Source organism: Ranitomeya imitator, chromosome 4 (genome assembly GCF_032444005.1).
Source record: "Ranitomeya imitator isolate aRanImi1 chromosome 4, aRanImi1.pri, whole genome shotgun sequence".
NCBI classification, from domain to species: domain Eukaryota; kingdom Metazoa; phylum Chordata; class Amphibia; order Anura; family Dendrobatidae; genus Ranitomeya; species Ranitomeya imitator.
Genome location: NC_091285.1, coordinates 668,727,045 through 668,754,954, shown reverse-complemented (window position 1 = coordinate 668,754,954; position 27,910 = coordinate 668,727,045). Strand labels below are relative to the sequence as shown.

At 45.3% G+C, this 27,910-nt stretch overlaps 1 protein-coding gene across 1 annotated transcript; it reads right to left on the bottom strand.

The window, feature by feature from the left end:
• Positions 1-192: 192 nt before the first annotated feature.
• EPOR (erythropoietin receptor) lies at positions 193-27,910 on the bottom strand. The gene is made up of 8 exons (XM_069767217.1): positions 27,623-27,910; positions 11,092-11,215; positions 10,804-10,985; positions 8,686-8,855; positions 7,128-7,278; positions 3,320-3,404; positions 3,150-3,237; positions 193-1,938 (listed from the first exon to the last, which is right to left on the bottom strand). The coding sequence occupies exons 1-8, from the start codon at positions 27,768-27,770 to the stop codon at positions 1,312-1,314; spliced, it is 1,575 nt and encodes a 524-aa protein (XP_069623318.1). The 5' UTR covers positions 27,771-27,910; the 3' UTR covers positions 193-1,311.

The following is a 27,910-nucleotide window of genomic DNA, read 5'->3' as shown; positions in this document are numbered from 1 at the left end:
TGACAATAGTGTGTGTTTCCTATGCTTTTCCTGTGTTGATGTCTAGGTTTCAGTAGGTGAGGCTGGTAAACTGCTTTCACTCCCACATGTTCCCAGTACTCGGCACTATTCTTTTCCAGCACTAATACACCAGTTACTTGGATTAAGTAATTTTGTCATAAATTTGGTATAATAAAATAACGAAGTACAACGTGGTAAAAAAACAAACAAACACATTTATTACAAAGATTGGTAAAAAAATACAAAAAGATATTCACAGTGGCTTATCAGACTATACTGGTAGGAGGGGATTACACTGCGGGGGTCTATATACAGAGTTTGGGGCTACAACACAACAGTATGGGGTCAGTTCTCGGCCCACATGTGGGGGTACATAGATACAGTTAGGTCCATATATATATTTGGACAGAGAACATTTTTCTAATTTTGGTTATAGACATTACCACAATGAATTTTAAACAAAACAACTCAGATGCAGTTGAAGTTCAGACTTTCAGCTTTCATTTGAGGGTATCCACATTGAAATTGGATGAAGGGTTTAGGAGTTTCAGCTCCTTAATATGTGCAACAGGGAGGCACATGTTAAGGAGCTGAAACTCCTAAACCCTTCATCCAATTTTAATCTGGATACCCTCAAATGAAAGCTGAAAGTCTGAACTTCAACTGCATTTGAATTGTTTTGTTTAAAATTCATTGTGGTAATTTCTATATCCAAAATTAGAAAAATGTTGTCTCTGTCCAAATATATGTGGACTTAACTGTATATATGTGACTATATACACTAACATAACATCAGCTCTGCACAGTCATGGGCAGATATTGTCTGTGATCCTGAAGAACATTTCTTTTGTTGGTCACATTAAGGCCAGGATCACATGTGCGAGAAACTGGCACGAGTCTCGCATCTCAATACGTGGAACTGCCGCCGGCACTCGGGACCGGAGTGCTCAGCTGGAAATAAAAATACATGCAGCCACACACTCCGGTCCAGAGTGCCGGCGGCAGTGCCACGTATTGAGATGTGAGACTCATGCCAGTTTCTCGCACGTGTGATCCCGGCCTAAGACAAACCCTGGTGGGTATATATGGAACCACTTCACTTCATTGGATCTTCTCTAGTTGTTGCCCTGACAGGGATGGACCAAAGAGAGCACAAAGTCGAGAACAAGGAAACACCGTGAATCTTTGTGAATGGATTGTGCATATGTTACGATATGTCCAATCCTCATAGTATGTCCACAGACCATGCACGCTCTTCTGTCTATCTAGTGTATTTCTATATGTTCTGCACACTTCGTCCATGGTTTCTTCTCAACACTGGGAGTAGATGTGGGTCGGTAACTGGGCACAGATGCTGTTTTGGTAAATGTTTGGAGACGGTGGAGGACTTTCTTCCCCCGATTCGGACATGAGAAGGTAAGCATACTTCAGAGGATGGCGTGGAGGAATGGAGCGTATCCTGGGGGATAAGAGCCCCTCACACGTCTGTAAGGCTGTGTACTCAAAGCTGGACCCTGGACTCGGCTTACCATCCTCAGAGTTCAGCGAGTCTTCTCTCTGGATGGTTAGAGAGCTCGGCTTTTCCTTGGTTGGATATCTTTCGTGGCCCCCAACAGGTGGGACCTCCTCAGCAGTTATCTCCACCACGTCTTCTTCTGCACTACTCTCACCCCTGGAGGTTTTCTGGCCTGGAGTCTCTGTACGACTCAGCAGCTCCATCTGGGCATCTATTTGTCTGTGAGTTATCATCCATGCTGGAAACTGGGGCAAGAAAGTCTTGTCCAGGGCCACATAGCTGTCCTTGGGGGCTGGTTGTGATGAAGGAAGAGGTGGGGGCATAGGAAGTTCAGACAGGACCTCGAGTGTAGAGATGGGGCCTTCATGATAGGGGTTTCTGGAGATCCAGTTGAGGTAGGAGTCTGTCTGATCCACCCACAGCTGTCACATAAAATAATATGGAAAATTAGCAACACAGTTATAAATCTATCTACTATTATGCTTCATAAGAGTGCGGCGCCCCAGGGTCCTGGTCGTAGCAGTGGTATTGATTTCCTCTCAGGGAGAGTGATGCTATGTTTGGAGGCAAAGAAGGATAAATGTATCCAGGTATCACAAACATGCAACACATTTCACACTCCAGACCACCAGGGGGAGCTTCTGCTCCTATTTATTAGGTCACTCCCGTATATAACACTGATAGTCTGTAGGCAAAGTTAGTAAGTTCCAGACCAGAGTCTGAGGTGGACAGAGGGTCCAAGGAGCTGTGCATGCCCTCAGAGCTGCAGCTCCCAGAAAGAGACATTCAGAAGGCAGTACTGTATTGCAGCGAGCGTGAAGGAAGTCAGAGCAAAGGAGAGGATACCAGAAGGGGACCAGCCCTGCACAGGCTGCCTCCTTCTGAGGCGCAGAATCCCCGTAGCCGGAATACCGAGGGAGTAAGGATCTTTATGCTTTACTTCAGAGACCGGCAGGGCAGCTAATTGCAGGTTACCTGTCTGCACCTATACCCAGGAGGCACGGTGGCACCCCTCAGAGGCCGGGGCGTGCTAGAGTCCCTATAAACGGCCTCAAGCCACCAGTCATACGGGGTTTGTTCTATCCTATATGGGGGACAGAGAGAGAGACACCACATCTGTGAGACCCTTATGTGAAGCCATAGGCAGTAAGGGACTACACCACTACAGTGCAAGGGAAGGCTGCTGATTTCCATTTGGACAAGGGGACTCCGGACTTGCCTCCAAACCGGCCGGACTCTGCCTGCCCTGTGATCTGGTGCTCTGGACTGTGGATGCTGAAGTCTTCAGTAAAGGTAAAGAGACTGCAACCTTGTGTCCTCGTTCTTCTTTGCGCCTCTCACCATACCACCATCTACACACTGGGAAGCCCTGGGGACATACTTCACCTGTGGGAAGGTATACCATCTAGCTGCCATAACATCACCCCAGAGGACCCCTTAAAGCAGCGTCGGTCACCCTGACCGAAACCACAGGTGGCGTCACGAACATTCCCCTTAAAGACCTTTCCCTTTTACACGGACGTCCCAGGGCCACGGACCGGGTTAGCCACCGTGACAACCCCCTGTGAACCGTAGGACCTGGTACCGACTACCCCACGGCCCCTGGGGGTGATCCAAGAGACTTTGTCCGTACCATAAAATTGCCTTTATGAGTTGTGTACAGCTCCTTGAAGTGATGTTCTGGGCTCGGTATTTTAGGCCATACCTTCTTCTTGAGGAACCTGCGGCAGTACAGGAGATGGGGCTCAGTCATTGAGTTTGATTTTCTCACATGTCATAATAAGCTTCAAAAATGTCACTTACCTTCTCTGATACGCAGTGATCAGGATGAGGGCAACAATTGGGATCAGGCCGCAAATCACGTACAAGATTATATACAGAACATCAACTGAGAAAACAAAAAGGTCTGATTTTAGAGAGCTCTGTGCTGCCTCCTGTTACTGAAGCGCTGCTCTCTGCTGCCTCCTGTTACTGAAGCGCTGCTCTCTGCTGCCTCCTGTTACTGAAGCGCTGCTCTCTGCTGCCTCCTGTTACTGAAGCGCTGCTCTCTGCTGCCTCATGTTACTGAAGTGCTGCTCTCTGCTACCTCCTGTTACTGAAGCGCTGCTCTCTGCTGCCTCCTGTTACTGAAGTGCTGCTCCCTGCTGCCACCTGTTACTGAAGCGCTGCTCTCTGCTGCCTCATGTTACTGAAGTGCTGCTCTCTGCTACCTCCTGTTACTGAAGCGCTGCTCTCTGCTGCCTCCTGTTACTGAAGTGCTGCTCTCTGCTGCCTCCTGTTACTGAAGCGCTGCTCTCTGCTGCCTCCGGTTACTGAAGCGGTGCTCTCTGCTGCCTCCTGTTACTGAAGCGCTGCTCTCTGCTGCCTCCTGTTACTGAAGCGCTGCTCTCTGCTGCCTCCTGTTACTGTAGCGCTGCTCTCTGCTGCCTCCTGTTACTGAAGTGCTGCTCTCTGCTGCCTCCTGTTACTGAAGGGCTGCTCTCTGCTGCCTCCTGTTACTGAAGCGCTCCTCTCTGCTGCCTCCTGTTACTGAAGCGCTGCTCTCTGCTGCCTCCTGTTACTGAAGCGCTGCTCTCTGCTGCCTCCTGTTACTGAAGCGCTGCTCTCTGCTGCCTCCTGTTACTGAAGCGCTGCTCTCTGCTGCCTCCTGTTACTGAAGCGCTGCTCTCTGCTGCCTCCTGTTACTGAAGTGCTGCTCTCTGCTGCCTCCTGTTACTGAAGCGCTGCTCTCTGCTGCCTCCGGTTACTGAAGCGGTGCTCTCTGCTGCCTCCTGTTACTGAAGCGCTGCTCTCTGCTGCCACCTGTTACTGAAGCGCTGCTCTCTGCTGCCTCCTGTTACTGAAGCGCTGCTCTCTGCTGCCTCCTGTTACTGAAGCGCTGCTCTCTGCTGCCTCCGGTTACTGAAGCGGTGCTCTCTGCTGCCTCCTGTTACTGAAGCACTGCTCTCTGCTGCCTCCTGTTACTGAAGCGCTGCTCTCTGCTGCCTCCTGTTACTGAAGCGCTGCTCTCTGCTGCCTCCTGTTACTGAAGCGCTGCTCTCTGCTGCCTCCTGTTACTGAAGCGCTGCTCTCTGCTGCCACCTGTTACTGAAGCGCTGCTCTCTGCTGCCTCCTGTTACTGAAGCGCTGCTCTCTGCTGCCTCCTGTTACTGAAGCGCTGCTCTCTGCTGCCTCCGGTTACTGAAGCGGTGCTCTCTGCTGCCTCCTGTTACTGAAGCACTGCTCTCTGCTGCCTCCTGTTACTGAAGCGCTGCTCTCTGCTGCCTCCTGTTACTGAAGCGCTGCTCTCTGCTGCCTCCTGTTACTGAAGCGCTGCTCTCTGCTGCCTCCTGTTACTGAAGCGCTGCTCTCTGCTGCCTCCTGTTACTGAAGCGCTGCTCTCTGCTGCCTCCTGTTACTGAAGCGCTGCTCTCTGCTGCCTCCTGTTACTGAAGCGCTGCTCTCTGCTGCCTCCTGTTACTGAAGCGCTGCTCTCTGCTGCCTCCTGTTACTGAAGCGCTGCTCTCTACTGCCTCCTGTTACTGAAGCGCTGCTCTCTGCTGCCTCCTGTTACTGAAGCGCTGCTCTCTGCTGCCTCCTGTTACTGAAGCGCTGCTCTCTGCTGCCTCCTGTTACTGAAGCGCTGCTCTCTGCTGCCTCCTGTTACTGAAGCGCTGCTCTCTGCTGCCTCCTGTTACTGAAGCGCTGCTCTCTGCTGCCACCTGTTACTGAAGCGCTGCTCTCTGCTGCCACCTGTTACTGAAGCGCTGCTCTCTGCTGCCTCCTGTTACTGAAGCGCTGCTCTCTGCTGCCTCCTGTTACTGAAGCGCTGCTCTCTGCTGCCTCCTGTTACTGGAGCGCTGCTCTCTGCTGGCACCTGTTACTGAAGCGCTGCTCTCTGCTGCCTCCTGTTACTGAAGCGCTGCTCTCTGCTGCCTCCTGTTACTGAAGAGCTGCTCTCTGCTGCCTCCTGTTACTGAAGAGCTGCTCTCTGCTGCCTCCTGTTACTGAAGCGCTGCTCTCTGCTGCCTCCTGTTACTGAAGCGCTGCTCTCTGCTGCCTCCTGTTACTGAAGCGCTGCTCTCTGCTGCCTCCTGTTACTGAAGCGCTGCTCTCTGCTGCCTCCTGTTACTGAAGCGCTGCTCTCTGCTGCCTCCTGTTACTGAAGAGCTGCTCTCTGCTGCCTCCTGTTACTGAAGCGCTGCTCTCTGCTGCCTCCTGTTACTGAAGCGCTGCTCTCTGCTGCCTCCTGTTACTGGAGCGCTGCTCTTTGCTGCCTCCTGTTACTGAAGCGCTGCTCTCTGCTGCCTCCTCTTACTGAAGCGCTGCTCTCTGCTGCCTCCTGTTACTAGAGCGCTGCTCTCTGCTGCCACCTGTTACTGAAGCGCTGCTCTCTGCTGCCTCCTGTTACTGAAGCGCTGCTCTCTGCTGCCTCCTGTTACTGAAGAGCTGCTCTCTGCTGCCTCCTGTTACTGAAGTGCTGCTCTCTGCTGCCTCCTGTTACTGAAGAGCTGCTCTCTGCTGCCTCCTGTTACTGAAGCGCTGCTCTCTGCTGCCTCCTGTTACTGAAGCGCTGCTCTCTGCTGCCTCCTGTTACTGAAGCGCTGCTCTCTGCTGCCTCCTGCTACTGGAGCGCTGCTCTCTGCTGCCTCCTGTTACTGAAGGGCTGCTCTCTGCTGCCTCCTGTTACTGGAGCGCTGCTCTCTGCTGCCTCCTGTTACTGAAGCGCTGCTCTCTGCTGCCTCCTGTTACTGAAGCGCTGCTCTCTGCTGCCTCCTGTTACTGAAGCGCTGCTCTCTGCTGCTTCCTGTTACTGAAGCGCTGCTCTCTGCTGCCTCCTGTTACTGAAGAGCTGCTCTCTGCTGCCTCCTGTTACTGAAGTGCTGCTCTCTGCTGCCTCCTGTTACTGAAGAGCTGCTCTCTGCTGCCTCCTGTTACTGAAGCGCTGCTCTCTGCTGCCTCCTGTTACTGAAGCGCTGCTCTCTGCTGCCTCCTGTTACTGAAGCGCTGCTCTCTGCTGCCTCCTGCTACTGGAGCGCTGCTCTCTGCTGCCTCCTGTTACTGAAGGGCTGCTCTCTGCTGCCTCCTGTTACTGGAGCGCTGCTCTCTGCTGCCTCCTGTTACTGGAGCGCTGCTCTCTGCTGCCTCCTGTTACTGAAGCGCTGCTCTCTGCTGCCTCCTGTTACTGAAGCGCTGCTCTCTGCTGCTTCCTGTTACTGAAGCGCTGCTCTCTGCTGCCTCCTGTTACTGAAGCGCTGCTCTCTGCTGCCTCCTGTTACTGAAGCGCTGCTCTCTGCTGCCTCCGGTTACTGAAGCGCTGCTCTCTGCTGCCTCCTGTTACTGAAGCGCTGCTCTCTGCTGCCTCCTGTTACCTAAGCGCTGCTCTCTGCTGCCACCTGTTACTGAAGCGCTGCTCTCTGCTGCCTCCTGTTACTGAAGCGCTGCTCTCTGCTGCCTCCTGTTACTGAAGCGCTGCTCTCTGCTGCCACCTATTAAATACATACTGCTCTCTACTGCTGCCTGATAATGTGCTGTTCTATACTGCCACCTACTAGATAAATGCTGCTCTCTACTGCCAGCTAGCTGTGGTTCAGGATGAATAGCAGCTTTTTTCTTCTCAGTGTGTTCTCACCATTTGATATCTTGATGTGAATATCTTCAGACCATTGACTCCAGTAGCCGTTAAAATACTTATATGCTTTGGCTCTCACACTGAGTGTGTACTCGGCCCCATTGATAACACCATAGAGGAAAAGCTTCACGTAGCCCTCCTGTGCTTCCACCTGAATGAAAACAAACAAGACCGTGATTAGAAAGCAAATCACAAGTGCAGTGACATCACTGTACGCCCACATTACACCTCGCTTAGTGCAGTGATGTCCTCCTATGCCCACATTACACCCCGCTTAGTGCAGTGATGTCCTCATACGCCCACATTACACCTCGCTTAGTGCAGTGATGTCCTTGTACGCCCACATTACACCTCGCTTAGTGCAGTGATGTCTCCGTACGCCCACATTACACCTCGCTTAGTGCAGTGATGTCCTCATACGCCCACATTACACCCCGCTTAGTGCAGTGATGTCCTCGTACGCCCACATTACACCTCGCTTAGTGCAGCGATGTCTCCGTACGCCCAGATTACACCTTGCTTAGTGCAGCGATGTCTCCGTACGCCCAGATTACACCTTGCTTAGTGCAGCGATGTCTCCGTACGCCCACATTACACCTTGCTTAGTGCAGTGATGTCCTCGTACGCCCACATTACACCTTGCTTAGTGAAGTGATGTCTCCGTACGCACACATTAAACCTTTCTTAGTGCAGTGATGTCCTCGTACGCCCACATTACACCTTGCTTAGTGAAGTTATGTCTCCGTACGCCCACATTACACCTTTCTTAGTGCAGTGATGTCCTCGTACGCCCACATTACACCTTGCTTAGTGCAGTGATGTCTCCGTAAGCCCACATTACACCTTGCTTAGTGAAGTGATGTCTCCGTACGCCCACATTACACCTTGCCTAGTGCAGTGATGTCTCCGTACGCCCACATTACACCTTGCTTAGTGCAGTGATGTCTCCGTACGTCCACATTACACCTTGCTTAGTGAAGTGATGTCTCCGTACGCCCACATTACACCTTGTTTAGTGAAGTGATGTCCCCGTACGCCCACATTACACCTTGCTTAGTGCAGTGATGTCTCCGTACGCCCACATTACACCTTGTTTAGTGCAGTGATGTCATCGTACGACCATATTATGCCTTGTTTAGTGCAGTGATGTCATTGTACGACAACACTATGCCTTGTTTAGTGCAGTGATGTCATTGTACGACCACATTATGCCTTATTTAGTGCAGTGATGTCATTGTACGACCACACTATGCCTCGTTTAGTGCAGTGATGTCATTGAACGACCACATTATACCTTGTTTAATGCAGTGATGTCATTTTATGACCACATTATGTCTCGTTTAGTGCAGTGATGTCAGTGTACAACCACATAATGCCTCATTTAGTGCAGTGATGTCATCGTATGACCACATTGTGCCTCATTTAGTGCAGTGATGTCATCGTACGACCACATTGTGCCTCGTTTAGTGCAGTGATGTCATTGTACGACCAGATTATGCCTTGTTTAGTGCAGTGATATTGTACGACCACATTACACCTCGTTACATTCTTTTCTTACGTCTGTAAACATCTTGGTTTTCTGCAGGCTGCTTTCATGTCTCGTGTATTTCACTTCGTACATCAGGGAGTTGAACAGCATAGAAATCTTAGTGACGTGGAACGTGATCAATAATCCCAGCGGCTTGGACTGCTCTTTTACTGTGATGTTTACAATGGGCTGTAAGTAGACTTCAAAGAGAAAGAAAATGGCTGCAAAGGTTTCTATTAAGTAGCCGAATTCTCAAATACTCATCATATCCCCATTCTGATATCTGGTGGCCCTGGCTATCCTCATGGTAGAGGTTCACCGGCCACTTAACATGTTTTAAATAAATAGCTCATAAAAGGTGTCAAATAGTAAAAAGGTAATAATCATTTCACCAATCAATTGTGACTCCGGCCTCTATGCTTCTCTGGCCTCCCATCTGCCTCTGTGCATCCTGCTTTTTTTGTTAAATGTTTAACATCTGCAGCCAATCACTGTAGTCCGTGCTGATCAACATGTTGCTATTACCGCAAGCAGTCACTTAAGGTACCGTTACACTAAACGACTTACCAACGATCACGACCAGCGATACGACCTGGCCGTGATCGTTGGTAAGTCGTTGTGTGGTCGCTGGAGAGCTGTCACACAGACAGCTCTCTCCAGCGACCAACGATCAGGGAAAAGACTTCGGCATTGTTGAAACTGTCTTCAACGATGCCGAAGTCCCCGGGTAACCAGGGTAAACATCAGGTTACTAAGTGCAGGGCCGCGCTTAGTAACCCGATATTTACCCTGGTTACCATTGTAAAAGTAAAAAAAAAACACTACATACTCACATTCCGATGTCTGTCACGTCCCCCGCCGTCAGCTTCCCACACTGACTGTGTCAGCGATGGCCGTAAAGCAGAGCACAGCGGTGACGTCACCGCTGTGCTCTGCTTTACGGCCGGCGCTGACAGTCAGTGCAGGGAAGCTGACGGCGGGGGACGTGACAGACATCGGAATGTGAGTATGTAGTGTTTTGTTTTTTTCCCGATATCTACCCTCACGTAATTTCCGGTCCTCCCTAGACCTCCTTCTCTCCTCCACACTTATTCGCTCCTCACCCAACTGCCTCCAAGACTTCTCCCGAATATCCCCCATCCTCTGGAATTCTCTGCCCCAACACATCCGACTATCAACCACATTCGGATCCTTCAGACGGAACCTGAAAACCCATCTCATCAGGAAAGCCTACAGCCTGTACTGACCCCGCTGCCTCCTCACCAACACCGGAGCTACCGCCTCACCAACACCGGAGCTCCTGCAACCCCCAACCTACTGTCTCCTTCCCCACCATTCCGTAGAATGTAATCCCCCAAGGGCAGGGTCCTCGCCCCTCTGTATCAGTCTGTAATTGTTAGTTTGTTTACTGTAAGTTATATCTGTAATTTGTATGTAACCCCTTCTCATGTACAGCACCATGGAATCAATGGTGCTATATAAATAAATAATAATAATAACATGGTAGTACTACTACAGTGATTGGTCACACGTCTGTCAAGAAAGGATGGGTAGTATTGAGCTGGTCTTTCTACTTCTTGCCCTTCTGGACAAACGTGTGATCGCTGCAGCCAACTACTGGCTGTATTAGGGATGTGCTGGTCAGAACTGCAAGCCGTGATTGGCTGCAGCGGTCATGTGTCTGTCTAAAGCAAGAAGTATAAAGACCGATTCTGTACTACCCATTCTGACTGGATGGACATGTGACAGCCGCAGACATTCACAGCCCATGGCAGTAATGTATTGGTGGGTGATTGGCTGCAGTAGTCAGCTGCACAAATGGAGCAGAAACTATAAAGCATGGAGGGGAACCTGAGAAGCACAGGAGCGGTGGTGAATCAGTAAGGTATTACTATGAGCGTTTTATAAAGACTTTTATGTGGCCCTTTAGCAGTGTCGGCCAGAGTGCCGCTATTATATGCCAGTCAGTATGAACATCCAGAAGCTCAAAAGTTACCCACCCGCAAATCACTAGTGGTTGGTGGCAAAAAAAAGTGCTGAATGTAGCTTAGGTGGTCTGCATGGGGGTCCACCTGAATCCACTATTACACATGGGTTGACCATCTCAGTACATTACATGCAGGAGAGGCCGGGCACAGGGTTTCTTACCAACTTTTTCTGGTGTGCAGTTTCGGCTGAAGCTGCTGTTCTTCCAGTTGTCTGTCACTGTGATAGGATAAGGATCCGCAGAAAAATAACGAACCTTATCCTCGGGAAACTGACAGACGTGCCACCAGGTGCCATTGGGAGCAGCCACCGTCGTTAAATTGCAAATTTCTGTTTTCTCGTCACTGATAAAAAGAAACATTAAATTAATAATTTGTTAGAAGTGCATGTAAATACCTCTGGGTAATGGCGGCCAGACGAGGCGAACCTTGATTTTTTTTTGATACTCACAGTTCATATTGAAAGGTATAGCTGAAGGCGTCCGATCTGCCGCTTTCCCAAAAACACGTCAGATCAAACGAGGCGGTTGTGAAGCACCAAGGACGCACGGACTGATCTTCGATAACGCTGGACACTGTAGAAACAAGGAGAGTAACAGTCGGTCAGTAACATCGATGGCAACGATGGCTTGTCAGTCATTGCAATCCTTTGCTGCGAGGCCATTAGCCTCGGCAACATGGCGGCACAAAGACCTGATGTTTTATCCAGCACTATGGCAGGAGCTGACATTGCCCTCCGACACTTCAGAAGAGAAACTCTGGTCAACTCAGCAACCCTATATTTAAAAAAAAAAATTGTATATATTGCCGGACAGCCCTTTTGAGAAAAGTCATTTAAAACTTAAAATATGATGTAGATGATTCAATACAAGAGGCAGAAGATGGGAAGATGCTCAGTATTTGAACATTAGCAATTCTCCCTCCATCTTAGTCCTTCTGAAAGCTGCTTTTAGGTTTAAATTGGCTAATTCAGCTATAAAATATTTGAGGATATTGTTACCAAGAGACATAAGTTCTTAATTTCCATAAACTTATTCAATAGGAACTGCCTAAGATGGAGTTGTGCCCTTACATGGTTTGGTAGAAACGCAATTTTTAAGATGAATATCCTTCCGAGGATCCCATAAGTCATTCAAGCCCTTCTGGTTGGGGTTCCCTCGTTCTTCTTCGGGAGTCTTGCTTTGGTTCCAACCAAGTTCATATGATCTGGTAAACTTCCCCGTATCAGCAGAAACACATTATGTCGTTCTGCGGGTTCAGCTGAACAGTTAAAAAAGTTTGGGTTCGGGTACCAGAACAGTACCCGGATCCCATTCATTTGAATGGGGGACCTGGACATCCAGTGTTTGCCACGCTGTCATATGCATGACAGCGCGGCAAACACTGCTTCTGATCGGCAGTAAAATCATTACCGCCAGTCAGACAGCCACGGTTCTCACGCTGTCAAATCACAGCATGAGTGCACAGCTGTGATTGGAGGTAAAAAGTTATCCTCTGGTCACTGGCGTCAGATGATGGGACTACTGCTCTCATCATCCGCCGCTAATTACAGTGAGAGCAGGAGGTGGCCGATGGGAGTACTCATCAGCCGGCGCCTGCACTCTAAATAAATAATAATTTTTTTTTTAAAAACCGCATTAGTTCCCCTGTATTTTTGATAACCAGCCAGGCAAAACTGACAGCTTTGGGCTGCAACCCTCAGCTTCAGCAAGGCTGGTTATCAATAATGGAAGGGTCCCCTTGCTGTTTTTTTAGTTATTTAAATAATTTAAAAAAAAAAACGGCTTGGGGTCCCCCCAATTTTTTACATCCAGCCTTGCTAAAGCAGACAGGGAGGGCTAGTATTCTCAGGCTGGTAAGGGACCATGGACATTGCCCCCCCAGCCTAAAAATAGCAGCCGCCCCAGAAAAGGCACATCTATTAGATGCACCAATTCTGTTTCTTTGCCTGACTCTTCCCACTTGCCCTGTAGCGGTCGCAAGTGGGGTTCATATTTGTCGTTTCAACGTCACCTTTGTGTTGTCTGGTGACATCAAGCCCACGGGTTAGTAATGGAAAGGCATCTATAAGACACCTCTCCATTACTAATTCTATAGTTACAGGTGCCTCTCACAAAATTAGAATATCATCAAAAAGTTAAATTATATAATTTTTTCAATACAAAAAGTAACACTCATATATAGAGTCATTACAAACAGAGTGATCAATTTCAAGTGTTTATTTCTGTTAATGTTGATGATTATGGCTTACAGCCAATGAAAACCCAAAAGTCATTATCTCAGTAAATTAGAACACTTTATAACACCAGCTTGAAAAATGATTTTAAAATCTGAAATGTTGTCCTACTGAAATGTATGTTCAGTAAATGCACTCAATACTTGGTTGGGGCTCTTTTTGCATCAATTACTGCATCAATGCGGCGTGGCATGGAGGCGTTCAGCCTGTGGCACTGCTGAGGGGTTATGGAAGCCCAGGTTGCTTTGATAGCAGCCTTCAGCTCGTCTGCATTGTTGGGTCTGGTGTCTCTCATCTTCCTCGTGACAATACTCCATAGATTCTCTATGGGGTTAAGGTCAGGCGAGTTTGCTGCCAATCAAGCACAGTGATACTGTTGTTTGTAAACCAGGTATTGGTACTTTTGGCAGTGTGGACAGGGGCCAAGTCCTGCTGGAGAATTACTTTTCCATCTCCAAAAAGCTTGTCGGCAGACGGAAGCATGAAGTGCTCTAACATTTCCTGGTAGACTGCTGCGATGACTTTGGTCTTGATAAAACACAGTGGACCTACACCAGCAGATGACATGGCTCCCAAACCATCACTGATTGTGGAGACTTCACATTAGACCTCCAGCAGCTTGGATTGTGGCATCTCAACTCTTCCTCCAGACTCTGGGACCTTGATTTCCAAATGAAATGCAAAATTTACTTTCATCTGAAAACACCACCTTGGACCACTGACAACAGTCCAGTTCTTTTTCTCCTTGGCCAAAGTAAGACGCTTCTGGCATTGTCTATTGGTCATGAGTGGCTTGACACAAGGAATGCAACACTTGTAGCCAGGGCTGCCACTAGGAATTTTGGGGCGCCATACTGGCAAAATGTTTGGGGCCCCCTCGAAACTCCGCCAAGGCTCCACCCTAGTGCCGCCTCCACCCCTCGAACCTTCCACAGTCCTACCACCCTCTCTTGGAAAACTCCACTTTTGCACCATGTCCTCACCAATCACACATTAAGGGTAAGATCACACACGGCGTTTTTGCTGCTTTTTTTTCTGTAGCAAAACCTGATCTTGTTACGGGAAAGAAGCTGCGTCAAAAACGCAGGTTTAGGTGCGTTTTTGTTGCGTATTTGGTGCGTTTTATTTGGTGCGTTTTTTTCTCTTTGTCCATGCTAATGTCCTTGAATTTTTAGCAGCAAAAACACAGCAAATAATGATACCTGCATTTTTGCAGCGTTTTTTCAACACCCATTCAAGTCAATGGGTGAAAAACCGCTGAAAGAAGTGGCATGCTCTATGTCCAAAAAAACGCAGCAAAGCACAAAATACTGATCACACAAAAAACCAATGTGTGTGCATGAGATTTCTGAAATCTCATACGCTTTACTGGTACTGTAAAAAGCAGCTGAAAATTAGCATTAATAAAAAAGCAGCAAAAAAACACAGTAAAAATGCCCTGTGTGAACTTACCCTAACAGTTCCCATCACTAGATCACATACATCGCAGCTTTTGTTTTGGCCAAAAGATTTTTAAATCTGCCACCACGACAAGGTAGACTCTTTTGGCCTGGCTCTACCCTACTGTAACTTATTAAACATTTGTTAAAACATCCAATACAATTTTAGGTATATTTTAATTTATTTTACAATTTTTAAAATGAGCAATAATTATCACATACAAGGGACAAATACCATCGCACCATCACCAGACCACATATTACCACCACAGTAACCGAATAATAGCACATACAAGGAGCAAATACAGTCACACGATGACCAGATCACATATTACCACAACATTATGACCAATAATACCACATATAAGTAACAAATACCACCACGCCATGACCAGACCACATATTACCACCACATAGTGACTGAATGATACCACATACAAGGATCAAATACCATCACACCATGACCAGATCACATATTACCACCACATGGTGACCAATAATACCACATACAAGGAAAAAATACCGCCACATCCTGACCAGATCACATATTACCACCACATAGTGACCGAATACTACAATACTGATCATTAATTAAAAAAAGCACAATACTAATGCCATTATACACAGTAGATTTGTACTTAGTATACAGTGTCCGTGTATAGGACACCGGTGACACTATACACAGGAGCTCTGTATATAGTATATATTGTACAAGTAATACAGTGATCAACAGTGACATTATACACATGAGCTCTGTATATATTGTATAGTGTACAGGTAATACAGTGATCACCAGTGACATTCTGGGAGAAGCGAAGTCTCCCTAAGCTAGAAGATCGTTGGGTACAGCCGGGACCAGCTGCTTCGAAAGCATCACCAAACCAGGGATTCAAGCTTCAGGAGGCTAATTTGCATATTCCAGGTGCCTTCTGGGAGAAGCGAAGTCTCCCTAAGCTAGAAGATCGTTGGGTACAGCCGGGACCAGCTGCTTCGAAAGCATCACCAAACCGCGCGCCGTAAGAATTTTTGCCTGTAGGACATTATTGCAAGAGAGCTTGGCTGAGTAGATTACACAAGAAGGAAAACACACAGCAAGTCAGCAGGATCTAGGAGCAACATGGCAGATGTGGCAACCTACATGGTGAGCTGCAGCATGTGCTACATGTTCACAGATCGACCAGAAGAAGAATCCAATTTCACCTGTCAGAAGTGTAGACTAGTGGCCCTTTTAGAAGAAAAGGTGCGGGGTCTGGAAGAAAGAATAGCAACTTTGAAACTCATCAAAGAGAATGAAGACTTTCTAGACAGAACAGAAGCATCTCTACTGGTCACAGAAGGTGCAAAAAGTGTCAGAGAACCTCCAAAAGCAGATGAGTGGAAGCATGTGACCAAAAGAAGCAAGAAGACCATGGAGAAATCACCAACCACACAACTGAAGAACCGATATCAAATCTTTGTAGAGGATGAAGATGGCACACCTAAGAATGAAGCAATACCAGCAAGCAAAAAAGAAAAGGGCACACAGCAACAAGTGACAGCAAAAAGTACAGCCAAGAAGCAACGAAGAGTGGTGGTGGTGGGAGACTCACTACTGAAAGGCACAGAAGCAGCCATCTGCAGACCGGACATAACTGCAAGAGAAGTATGCTGCCTTCCAGGTGCGATGATCAAGGATGTGACCGATAGGATACCAAAGCTCTTCAGCTCCAAGGACATCCACCCATTTCTTCTGATACATGTTGGCACCAATGACACGGCAAGGAAGGACCTACCGACAATCTGCAAGGACTTTGAAGAGTTGGGGAAGAAAGTAAAGGAACTGGATGCACAGGTAGTTTTTTCTTCTATTCTTCCAGTAGATGGGCATGGCACCAGGAGATGGAACAGGATCCTTGATGCAAACAACTGGCTAAGACGATGGTGCAGACAACAAGGATTTGGATTCCTGGACCACGGTGTGAATTACTGGTATGATGGACTCCTCGCCAGAGACGGACTACACCTCAACAAACCTGGGAAACACACATTCGCCAGAAGACTCGCTACACTCATCAGGAGGGCGTTAAACTAGAAGAAGAGGGGACGGGAAGAAAAACATTAGACTCGAACAAAGACGACCCAGGAAAACATACTCAGAAGGGAGGTAAGAACATTTCTAAAACAATCCACAGTGAGGAGATTGGAACAAAACAAAATCCTCTAAACTGCATGCTCGCAAACGCCAGAAGCCTGACAAACAAGATGGAAGAACTAGAAGCAGAAATATCTACAGGTAACTTTGACATAGTGGGAATAACCGAGACATGGTTAGATGAAAGCTATGACTGGGCAGTTAACTTACAGGGTTACAGTCTGTTTAGAAAGGATCGTAAAAATCGGAGAGGAGGAGGGGTTTGTCTCTATGTAAAGTCTTGTCTAAAGTCCACTTTAAGGGAGGATATTAGCGAAGGGAATGAAGATGTCGAGTCCATATGGGTTGAAATTCATGGAGGGAAAAATGGTAACAAAATTCTCATTGGGGTCTGTTACAAACCCCCAAATATAACAGAAACCATGGAAAGTCTACTTCTAAAGCAGATAGATGAAGCTGCAACCCATAATGAGGTCCTGGTTATGGGGGACTTTAACTACCCGGATATTAACTGGGAAACAGAAACCTGTGAAACCCATAAAGGCAACAGGTTTCTGCTAATAACCAAGAAAAATTATCTTTCACAATTGGTGCAGAATCCAACCAGAGGAGCAGCACTTTTAGACCTAATACTATCTAATAGACCTGACAGAATAACAAATCTGCAGGTGGTTGGGCATTTAGGAAATAGCGACCACAATATTGTGCAGTTTCACCTGTCTTTCACTAGGGGGACTTGTCAGGGAGTCACAAAAACATTGAACTTTAGGAAGGCAAAGTTTGAACAGCTTAGAGATGCCCTTAATCTGGTAGACTGGGACAATATCCTCAGAAATGAGAATACAGATAATAAATGGGAAATGTTTAAGAACATCCTAAATAGGCAGTGTAAGCGGTTTATACCTTGTGGGAATAAAAGGACTAGAAATAGGAAAAACCCAATGTGGCTAAACAAAGAAGTAAGACAGGCAATTAACAGTAAAAAGAAAGCATTTGCACTACTAAAGCAGGATGGCACCATTGAAGCTCTAAAAAACTATAGGGAGAAAAATACTTTATCTAAAAAACTAATTAAAGCTGCCAAAAAGGAAACAGAGAAGCACATTGCTAAGGAGAGTAAAACTAATCCCAAACTGTTCTTCAACTATATCAATAGTAAAAGAATAAAAACTGAAAATGTAGGCCCCTTAAAAAATAGTGAGGAAAGAATGGTTGTAGATGACGAGGAAAAAGCTAACATATTAAACACCTTCTTCTCCACGGTATTCACGGTGCAAAATGAAATGCTAGGTGAAATCCCAAAAAACAATGAAAACCTTATATTAAGGGTCACCAATCTAACCCAAGAAGAGGTGCGAAACCGGCTAAATAAGATTAAAATAGATAAATCTCCGGGTCCGGATGGCATACACCCACGAGTACTAAGAGAACTAAGTAATGTAATAGATAAACCATTATTTCTTATTTTTAGTGACTCTATAGCGACAGGGTCTGTTCCGCAGGACTGGCGCATAGCAAATGTGGTGCCAATATTCAAAAAGGGCTCTAAAAGTGACCCTGGAAATTATAGGCCAGTAAGTCTAACCTCTATTGTTGGTAAAATATTTGAAGGGTTTCTGAGGGATGTTATTCTGGATTATCTCAATGAGAATAACTGTTTAACTCCATATCAGCATGGGTTTATGAGAAATCGCTCCTGTCAAACCAATCTAATCAGTTTTTATGAAGAGGTAAGCTATAGACTGGACCACGGTGAGTCATTGGACGTGGTATATCTCGATTTTTCCAAAGCGTTTGATACTGTGCCGCACAAGAGGTTGGTACACAAAATGAGAATGCTTGGTCTGGGGGAAAATGTGTGTAAATGGGTTAGTAACTGGCTTAGTGATAGAAAGCAGAGGGTGGTTATAAATGGTATAGTCTCTAACTGGGTCGCTGTGACCAGTGGGGTACCGCAGGGGTCAGTATTGGGACCTGTTCTCTTCAACATATTCATTAATGATCTGGTAGAAGGTTTACACAGTAAAATATCGATATTTGCAGATGATACAAAACTATGTAAAGCAGTTAATACAAGAGAAGATAGTATTCTGCTACAGATGGATCTGGATAAGTTGGAAACTTGGGCTGAAAGGTGGCAGATGAGGTTTAACAATGATAAATGTAAGGTTATACACATGGGAAGAGGGAATCAATATCACCATTACACACTGAACGGGAAACCACTGGGTAAATCTGACAGGGAGAAGGACTTGGGGATCCTAGTTAATGATAAACTTACCTGGAGCAGCCAATGCCAGGCAGCAGCTGCCAAGGCAAACAGGATCATGGGGTGCATTAAAAGAGGTCTGGATACACATGATGAGAGCATTATACTGCCTCTGTACAAATCCCTAGTTAGACCGCACATGGAGTACTGTGTCCAGTTTTGGGCACCGGTGCTCAGGAAGGATATAATGGAACTAGAGAGAGTACAAAGGAGGGCAACAAAATTAATAAAGGGGATGGGAGAACTACAATACCCAGATAGATTAGCGAAATTAGGATTATTTAGTCTAGAAAAAAGACGACTGAGGGGCGATCTAATAACCATGTATAAGTATATAAGGGGACAATACAAATATCTCGCTGAGGATCTGTTTATACCAAGGAAGGTGACGGGCACAAGGGGGCATTCTTTGCGTCTGGAGGAGAGAAGGTTTTTCCACCAACATAGAAGAGAATTCTTTACTGTTAGGGCAGTGAGAATCTGGAATTGCTTGCCTGAGGAGGTGGTGATGGCGAACTCAGTCGAGGGGTTCAAGAGAGGCCTGGATGTCTTCCTGGAGCAGAACAATATTGTATCATACAATTATTAGGTTCTGTAGAAGGACGTAGATCTGGGGATTTATTATGATGGAATATAGGCTGAACTGGATGGACAAATGTCTTTTTTCGGCCTTACTAACTATGTTACTATGTTACTATTATACACATGAACGCTGTATATAGTGAACAGGTAATAGTGATCACTGGTGACATTATACACAGAAGCTCTGTATACAGTGTCAGTGTACAGGCAATACAGGGACCACCAGTGATAATATACACAGGAGCTCTGTATATAGTGTCAGTGTACAGGTAATACAGTGATCACCGGTGACATTATACACACGAGCACTGTATTTAGTGTACAGGTAATAGTGATCACTGGTGACATTATACACAGGAGCTCTCTATATAGTATACAGTATATAGTGTAAGTGTACATGTAACACACTGACTCACAGGTGATGTCTCTAGTTGAAGTCCTTCATCTTCGCTTTTCTTCTTCATCCAGTTCAGACTGCCATCACTTCTTCCAGCCAAGACTCGTCTCTGCAGAAAATAACAGTTATCTAGAGCACATTCCACAATTTTTCCCCAACCTCTATACTATGCCAGATGAAGAAAAAAGTGACCATGTCGCCCTGCACAGTAACAGGACCTCTCCTCCCCCACACTGAAAACAATATCCTCAAAAATAAAATAATTTAATTAGCCCCTACAGTAATAATATCCCACATTCTGGACCCCATGTGTCCACCCATTCTGGACCCCATGTGTCCACCCATTCTGCCTTATGTCTCTCCATACTGCCCCCATGTCTCTCCATATTGCCACCATAGTCATCTATAATAGTATAGTGCATTCAATAGTCATATACAGTAGTATAATGCAGCCCCATAGTAGTATAATGCAGCCCAATAGTGGAATAATGCAGCCCCATAGCAGTATAATACACCCCCATAGCAGTGTAATGCAGCCCCATAGAAGTATAATGCAGCCTCATAACAGTGTAATGCAGCCCCATAATAATAATAATTTTTATTTATATAGCGCCAACATATTCCACAGCACTTTACAATTAAGCTGGGACATGTACAGACAATAAATTCAATACAAGTTAAGACAATTTAAACAGTGACATTAGGGGTGAGGTCCCTGCTCGCAAGCTTACAATCTACAAGGAAATAGGGGGACACAAGAGGTGAAAAGTGCTTGTTATTTCAGGCAATTATAATAAATAGGGATTTTCATATAAAGCTGCATGATCCGGTCATCAGCCCGTGTGTTTAAGTGCAATAGTCAAGTATCAAGTGCAGTTATCATGTGCATGGAGGGTGTGGAGACAGATGAATAGTAGGGTGCAGCCCCATAGCATAATGCAGCCCCAAAGCGGTAAAATGCACCCTATAGTAGTATAATGCAGTCCCATAACAGTGTAATGCAACCCCATAGTATAATGCAGCCCCATAGTAGTTTAATGCACGCACATAGTATAATGCACCCCCATAGTAGTATAATCACCCCCATAGTAGTATAATGCAGCTCCATAACACTATAATGCACCCTCATAGTATAATGCACCCCCATAGTAGTATAATGCAGCCCCATAGTAGTATAATGCACTCTCATAATATAATGCACCCCATAGTATAATGCAGCCCCATAGTAGTATAATGCACCCCCATAATATAATGCAGTCCTATAGGGGTATAATGCACCCCCTATGGAGTATAATTCAGCCCTATAGGGGTATAATATGCCCCATACCATGGCTATACAAAAAAAAAAGAAAACATTTTTCCCTACCTGGCCGAGATCCAGCGCTGTCCTCCACTTGATGCATCTGAGGCGTGGACCTTTGTTTCGGCGTATGACAGTTACTGCTCATCGGGCCACATATGCCAGTAAGGGCAGTAATGCGCTGATGGTGGCCCTGCTTGCAGCCCATGTCCTGGATACCTCTGTGTGTGGTGGCTTTTGATGCAATGACTCCAGCAGTAGTCCACTCCTTGTGAAAAATTTTGAATGGCCTTTTCTTGACAATCCTTTCAGGGCTGCTGTTATCCTGGTTGCTTGTGCACCTTTTTCTATCACACTTTTTTCTTCCACTCAACTTTTCATTAACATGCTTGGATACAGCACTGTGTGAACAGCCGGCTTCTTTAGTAATGACCTTTTGTGGCTTCCCCTCCTTGTGTCAGTGACGCCTTCTGGACATCTGTCACGTCAGCAGTCTTCCCCATGATTGTGGAGCTTATAAAACAGACTAAGTGACCTTATTAAACGCTTAGGAAGCCTTTGCAGGTGTTTTTTGTTAATTATTCTAATTTACTGAGATAATGACTTTTGGGTTTTCATTGGCTGTAAGCCACAATCATCAACATTAACAGAAATAAACACGTGAAATAGATCACTCTGTTTGTAATGACTATATAATATATGAGTTTAACTTTTTGTATTGAAGAACTGAAATAAATTAACTTTTTGATGATATTCTAATTTTGTGAGAAGCACCTGCAATTGCACAGATTGCCTTTACTACAAATAAAAGTCTGAAAGCCACAGATGTCAACAAATGCTGGGTTTCCACCTCTGTGAGGCTCTGCCGGCCTTTACTGCGGCTGATTTCAGTTGTTGCTTTTTCCTGGGTCTTTCTGCCTTAAGTTTTATCTTCAGCATGTGAAATGCTCACGATGGGGCCGAGATCTGGTAGTGACTCGGCCATTGCACAATATTCCACTTTTTGCTTTCGCAGGATGTTTTGGGTCATTGTCCATCTGTCCTGTGAAGCTTCGTCCAATCATCTTTGCTGCATTTGGCAGAATCTGAGCAGGAAGTCTCGCTCTGTACACACAGGATTCATCCGTCTGCTTGTGTCCTCAGTCTAATCTCCAATAACCATTAGTGACCCGGAGCCATTGGAAGCCATTCATGCCCGTGCCATCACACTGCCTCCTCCATGTATTACAGAGGTTGTGCTATGCTTTGGATCATGTGCTGATCCAAGCCTTCTCCATATTTTCTTTTTTCCATCAATCTGGTACAGGTCGATTTTAGTTTTGCTTTTCCAGAACGGTGAGGCTTCCTTTGATCTTTTTTGGCAAAGTCCAATCTGGCCTTTCTATTTTTAGTTTCAATAGATTTTTATTTTCTCAATAAAATTTAACAGTAATTTTCCCTTGCAAGGGATTATCATTCAATTGTAAATTATGTAACATAAGGACATGAGTCGTATAATAAGAACGACTAAACTTATTCAAAGTAAATATTAAAACAGTAAGACATAGACAAAGAAGGAAAACACGTAAGGATAGGGGGGAGTTGAATAGCCATTGAGTATTTTGCAACAGGAATGAGTGCAAACAGAGTCAAAACCATCACAAGGATAATAATATGGTCTGCTCCAGGTTACTATTAACATCCAGGTCTATCCAAGGTCGCCAAGTCTGATAGAAAATGTCCCATGTGTCGTTTCTCGTGGCCTGGATACGCTCATAGAGAAGTATGGTGTTCATCTTGTTCATTACCGCCGTCATCGAAAGCGAGGGAGTCTTCCATTTCGATGCAATGTGTAGTCTTGCTGCCATGCAGAGCTGGGCAACCAAATTGTGAAATTTATTGGAAGTACCCGGTATCTTAGTCCCTAGAAGAAACACTGTAGGGTTTAATGGCCTTTCTATTTTTAAGGCTGAATAATAGTTTGCACCTTGTGGTGACCCCTCTGTATTTGCTCTCATGAAGTCTTCTCTTTATGGTAGACTTAGAACCTGAAGTACCTACTTCCTGGATAGTGTTCTTCACTTGGGTGGATGATGTGAAGGGGTTTTCTTCACCATGGAAAGGATTCTGCGATCATACATCACTGTTGTCTTCAGTGGACGTCCAGGCCTTTTTGAGTTCCTAAGCTCACCAATGCACTTTTTTTGCAAAAAGTAAAAACTTCTGATTTGGCCCACCACTAACATTTCCGCTATCTCATGGATTTCTTTTTTTCCTTCCAGCCTAAAGATGGTCTGTTTCTTTTCCATTGAGAGCTCCTTTGACCGCATGTTGTGGGTTCCCAGCAACAGCTTCCAAACACAAATGTCCCACCTGGAATCAGCCCTATACCTTTTACCTGCTTAATTGATGATAGATTAGTGAGGGAACAGTCCACATAGCCTACTAAAGAACTTTTACATTAATTGTCCAATTGCCTTTCGACCCTTTAAAAAGAAGCAGCCCCATATTAAAGCACTGTAATTCCTAAACCCTTACTCCAGTTAGGATGTGAACCTCTGTATTTGCTCTCATTAAGTCTTCTTTTTATGGTAGCCTTAGATACTGAAATATCGACATTGTGGAAAGTTTTCTTTTCGTGGGTGGATGTTGTGAAGGGGCTTTTCTTTACCATCAAAATTATTCTGCCATAATCCACCACTGCTGTCTTCAATGGAGTCCAGAAATTTTTGAGTTCCCAAGTTCATCACTGAGCTCTTTTTTTCTTTTTTTGCAGAATGTACCAAACTGCTGATTTGGCCACCCCTCACATTTCTGCTATATCTCTGATGGATTTCTTCTTTTTTCAGAGCCTAAAGACGGTCTCTTTCTCTTCCATTGAGAGCTCCCTTGATTGCAAGTTGTGGGTTCACAGCAACAGCTTTCTAATTCAAATGCCCCACCTAGAATCAACTCCAGACCTTTCACCTGCTTAATTGATAATGAATTAATGAGGGAATAGTCGGTGTAGCCCATTTAAGAGCTTTTAGATAATTGTCCAATTACTTTTGGTCCCTTTAAAAAGAGGCAGCTACACATAAAAGAACTGCATTTTCTAAACCCTTACTCCATATAGACTATGAATACCCTCAAAATAAAGCTAAGAGTCTACACCTTAAGCCCATATTGATTATATAACTGTATCTTGAATATGATTAGGTAAAAAACTAAAATGGCTAAATTTGTGTCATAGTCCAATATTTTTGGACCTAACTGTATGTATGTCATGTTGTGACTGAAACCATAACAGAGACGGCTGTGAGGAGGTGGATGCCGGATAGTTTAGAAAGTTAGTTCAGAGCATTATGGATGCCAGTGTTATATTCAGAGCTGTACACGTAACTTTTATTTCCAGTCCATATAGTGACATGTGAGGGTGTATGGCCTGAATTCTGCAAGGAGAACCGAGCACTGCATATGTCCTGGCACTCCTCCTAGTCCTGTACATCTGCTGCACCAGATAAGACGTTCTGTGATAACTACTATAGTATGATGACGAGTGTCCTCCCAGGACATTGCCACAGCCCCCTTTTGCAGAACACAAAATATGTTTTCTTCTCACATTCCTGGAGATTTGAGGTTTAGATCAGAACTTGTTATTGCAAATGTGAACTTGTTTTTGGAAACATGTTATTTCATCAAGAGGTGCCCATCCCCACTCATCTTTCCAAATGTGCCTCCTAACCCACTCTTTTCTCCAAACGTGTCTCTTCCTCAACTCTTCTCTCCAAATGTGACCACTCCCCAACTCTTCTCTGCAAATGTGACCACTCCTCCAAACTTCTCTCCAAATGTCCCCCCCCACTCTTCTCTTCAAATGTGTCTCTTCAACCATTCTTCTCTCCAAACATGTCCATTCTCCCACTCTTTTCCTCAAATGTTTTTCCTCCCTCACTCATCTATCAAAATATGCCTTCTCCCCCACTCCTGTCTCCAACTATGTCCATTCTCCCTCTCCTCTCCAAATGTGACCACTCTCCCAACTCTTTTCTCCAAATGTGTCCCCTCCTCCACCTCTCTTCCCTGTCTCTTCCCCACTCGTATGGTCCTCTTCTCTTCTAATCATGTGTGTCAGGCCGGCATCTAAAAGATGTTGTGTGCATATAACTTTAGACCTGCGAGCACAGGAGCAATATCATTGGCAACACGAGATCACATTGTGGGAGGCTTATGGGGAGGATATACTGCGCTCCCTCCTTCTGTCTTACCACCTAGATGCTTTGGTCACTCTTGAATCCCGACATCTAAAAAGGTTAACGAATCAATTGTTTCCGCAGTTACGCCAGGAACTCAGCTTATCACTTGCGGTGATTCCATGAGCAGTGCTTCTGAGCCCAAGCTTTCACTGTGTCATACAGGTATGTCTTGGTGACATAGCTAAGGGAATTCCATAACAAGAAAAAAGGGGAACAGCACAGAAATACTTATCTTCGGGTGCAGGGCCCCCAGACAACCAGTCCACCGATCATCCAAGTTTCATAGAATTTCAAAAAAAGAGGCAGCACTCCATTGTTCCAATATAAAAACATGCAGGGTTTAATTTACCCACATGTTCAGGCAAATTTTCAGCTCACAATGAGCCTTTCTCAAGCCTTGAGAAAGGCTCATTGTGAGCTGAAACGTTGCCTGAACATGTGGGTAAATTAAACCCTGCACGTTTTTATATTGGAACAATGGAGTGATGCCTCTTTTTTTGAAATTCTAAGGGAATTCCATGATATACCTATACATCATGGAGCATTAGGGGGATTCCCAACTGTAAGCTTTTTGCCCCCAAAAAAGGAACCTCTACTCCATTTATTTTCTATGGTTCTGAAGCTGAAAGCCGGATGCATCTCTCTTCTATTTTCCATGGACAATGAATGGGGCAGAGGTCAAGCATGGACAACTCAAGGCTGAAATGCTGAGCCCTGGTCTTGGGTACCTGAGTCCCGTTTTCAGGATTGGACCACAGTGATCAGTATGTTATTCCTCTTCCTATATAATTGTCTATTAAAGTTGGAATAGTGCAACTTTAAAGGCCACTGAGCGCAACAGTTGAATGTAGCGACCAGTCAAACATGTGCCTTGATGTTCCACTCAAAGTCTATAGCACCGACAAAGCTATTGTAGAGGGACGTTCCATTAATCTCCTTCTGGCTTCTGTCGCCTGACCAGGACAGGGGGAGACATAATAATATATAATAATAATAATTTTTATTTATATAGCGCCAACATATTCCGCAGCGCTTTACAAATTATAGAGGGGACTTGTACAGACAATAGACATTACAGCATATCAGAAATACAGTTCAAAACAGATGCCAGGAGGAGTGAGGGCCCTGCTCGCAAGCTTACAAACTATGGGGAAAAGGGGAGACACGAGAGGTGGATGGTAACAAATGCTATAGTTATTCGGACCAGCTATAGTGTAAGGCTCAGGTGTTCATGTAAAGCTGCATGAACCAGTATGTAGCAGTACAGACACAGAGGGCTAATACTGCATAAAGTGTATGAGAACATGATGCGAGGAACCTTTTTTTTTTTTTTTTTATTATAAATAGGCCACACAGGGATCATTAGGTTAATGCATTGAGGCGGTAGGCCAGTCTGAACAAATGAGTTTTTAGGGTACGCTTAAAACTGTGGGGATTGGGGATTAATCGTATTAACCTAGGTAGTGCATTCCAAAGAATCGGCGCAGCACGTGTAAAGTCTTGGAGACGGGAGTGGGAGGTTCTGATTATTGAGGATGCTAACCTGAGGTCATTAGCGGAGCGGAGGGCACGGGTAGGGTGGTAGACTGATACCAGCGAGGAGATGTAGGGTGGTGCTGAGCCATGGAGTGCTTTGTGGATGAGGGTAGTAGTTTTGTACTGGATTCTGGAGTGGATGGGTAGCCAGTGTAATGACTGGCACAGGGTAGAGGCATCGGTGTAACGGTTGGTGAGGAATATAACTCATTCACCGCAGGGTCCCGATGTCAAGATATTCACCAATCTAAGAATTCATCAACTGTCCAGCCACAACTATACCAACCTGCACAACAAAGAAAATCTATTGCTTATACTTTACAGCAAGTAGTACAAAAAAAAAGCACCAAACCACGGCAGAATTACTGTCACAGCTCAAGACCGAAAGTGCCCAAAATGTACAAAAAAAATAAAAACTTCAATCTGCAAAAATAAGGATAAAACCCAAAATACATTCCAATATGGCTGTGTCAATGTGAAATAAAAAGTATGTAAAATATATATATATATATATATATATATATATATATATATATATATATATATATATATATATATATATACTTTAGAATTATATGTATATTTATTTGCTGGCACATTTGTACCACCACATAGAATACAGTGACCATATTATTTAAGGTTAGGAACTAAGGTTAATAAATTAAATAACTACGACATGTCCTGCTAACAAAAGAAAAAGCCGGATTAATGGTTGATAATAAGATCACGTTCACACAGTGTTTAGTTTTTTTGGCTGAAATCACAACAATAAAGGCAATGTTGCGGCTCTACCCCCACGGTGACAAAAAAAAACGCAATGTGTGAACCACTGAACTCCCCAATAAAATAGCGCAGTTCTGATGGGATGGCGGACTTACCGGTATTCAGACGAGAGGACAGCGCAGTATCGTTCTTCTTTCCGCTGCACACCGCCATCCACATGCTCAGAAACAAGCACTTGCAGTAAAGTGACCGCGGCTTTCTGGACATTTTCTTGGGATAGGCTGTACCCGTCCAGCTGGGCATGTTCTCCTCACATGAATTTTTCCTGTGGCATCAGTCCATGTGCCCCTGAATGCATTGCTGCATGCTGGATGTTGTAGTTCTCAGTGCATGCGTGTCTTAGGTGGCTCTGTCTCTGCTGTGTGACAGGGTTTCTGAATACT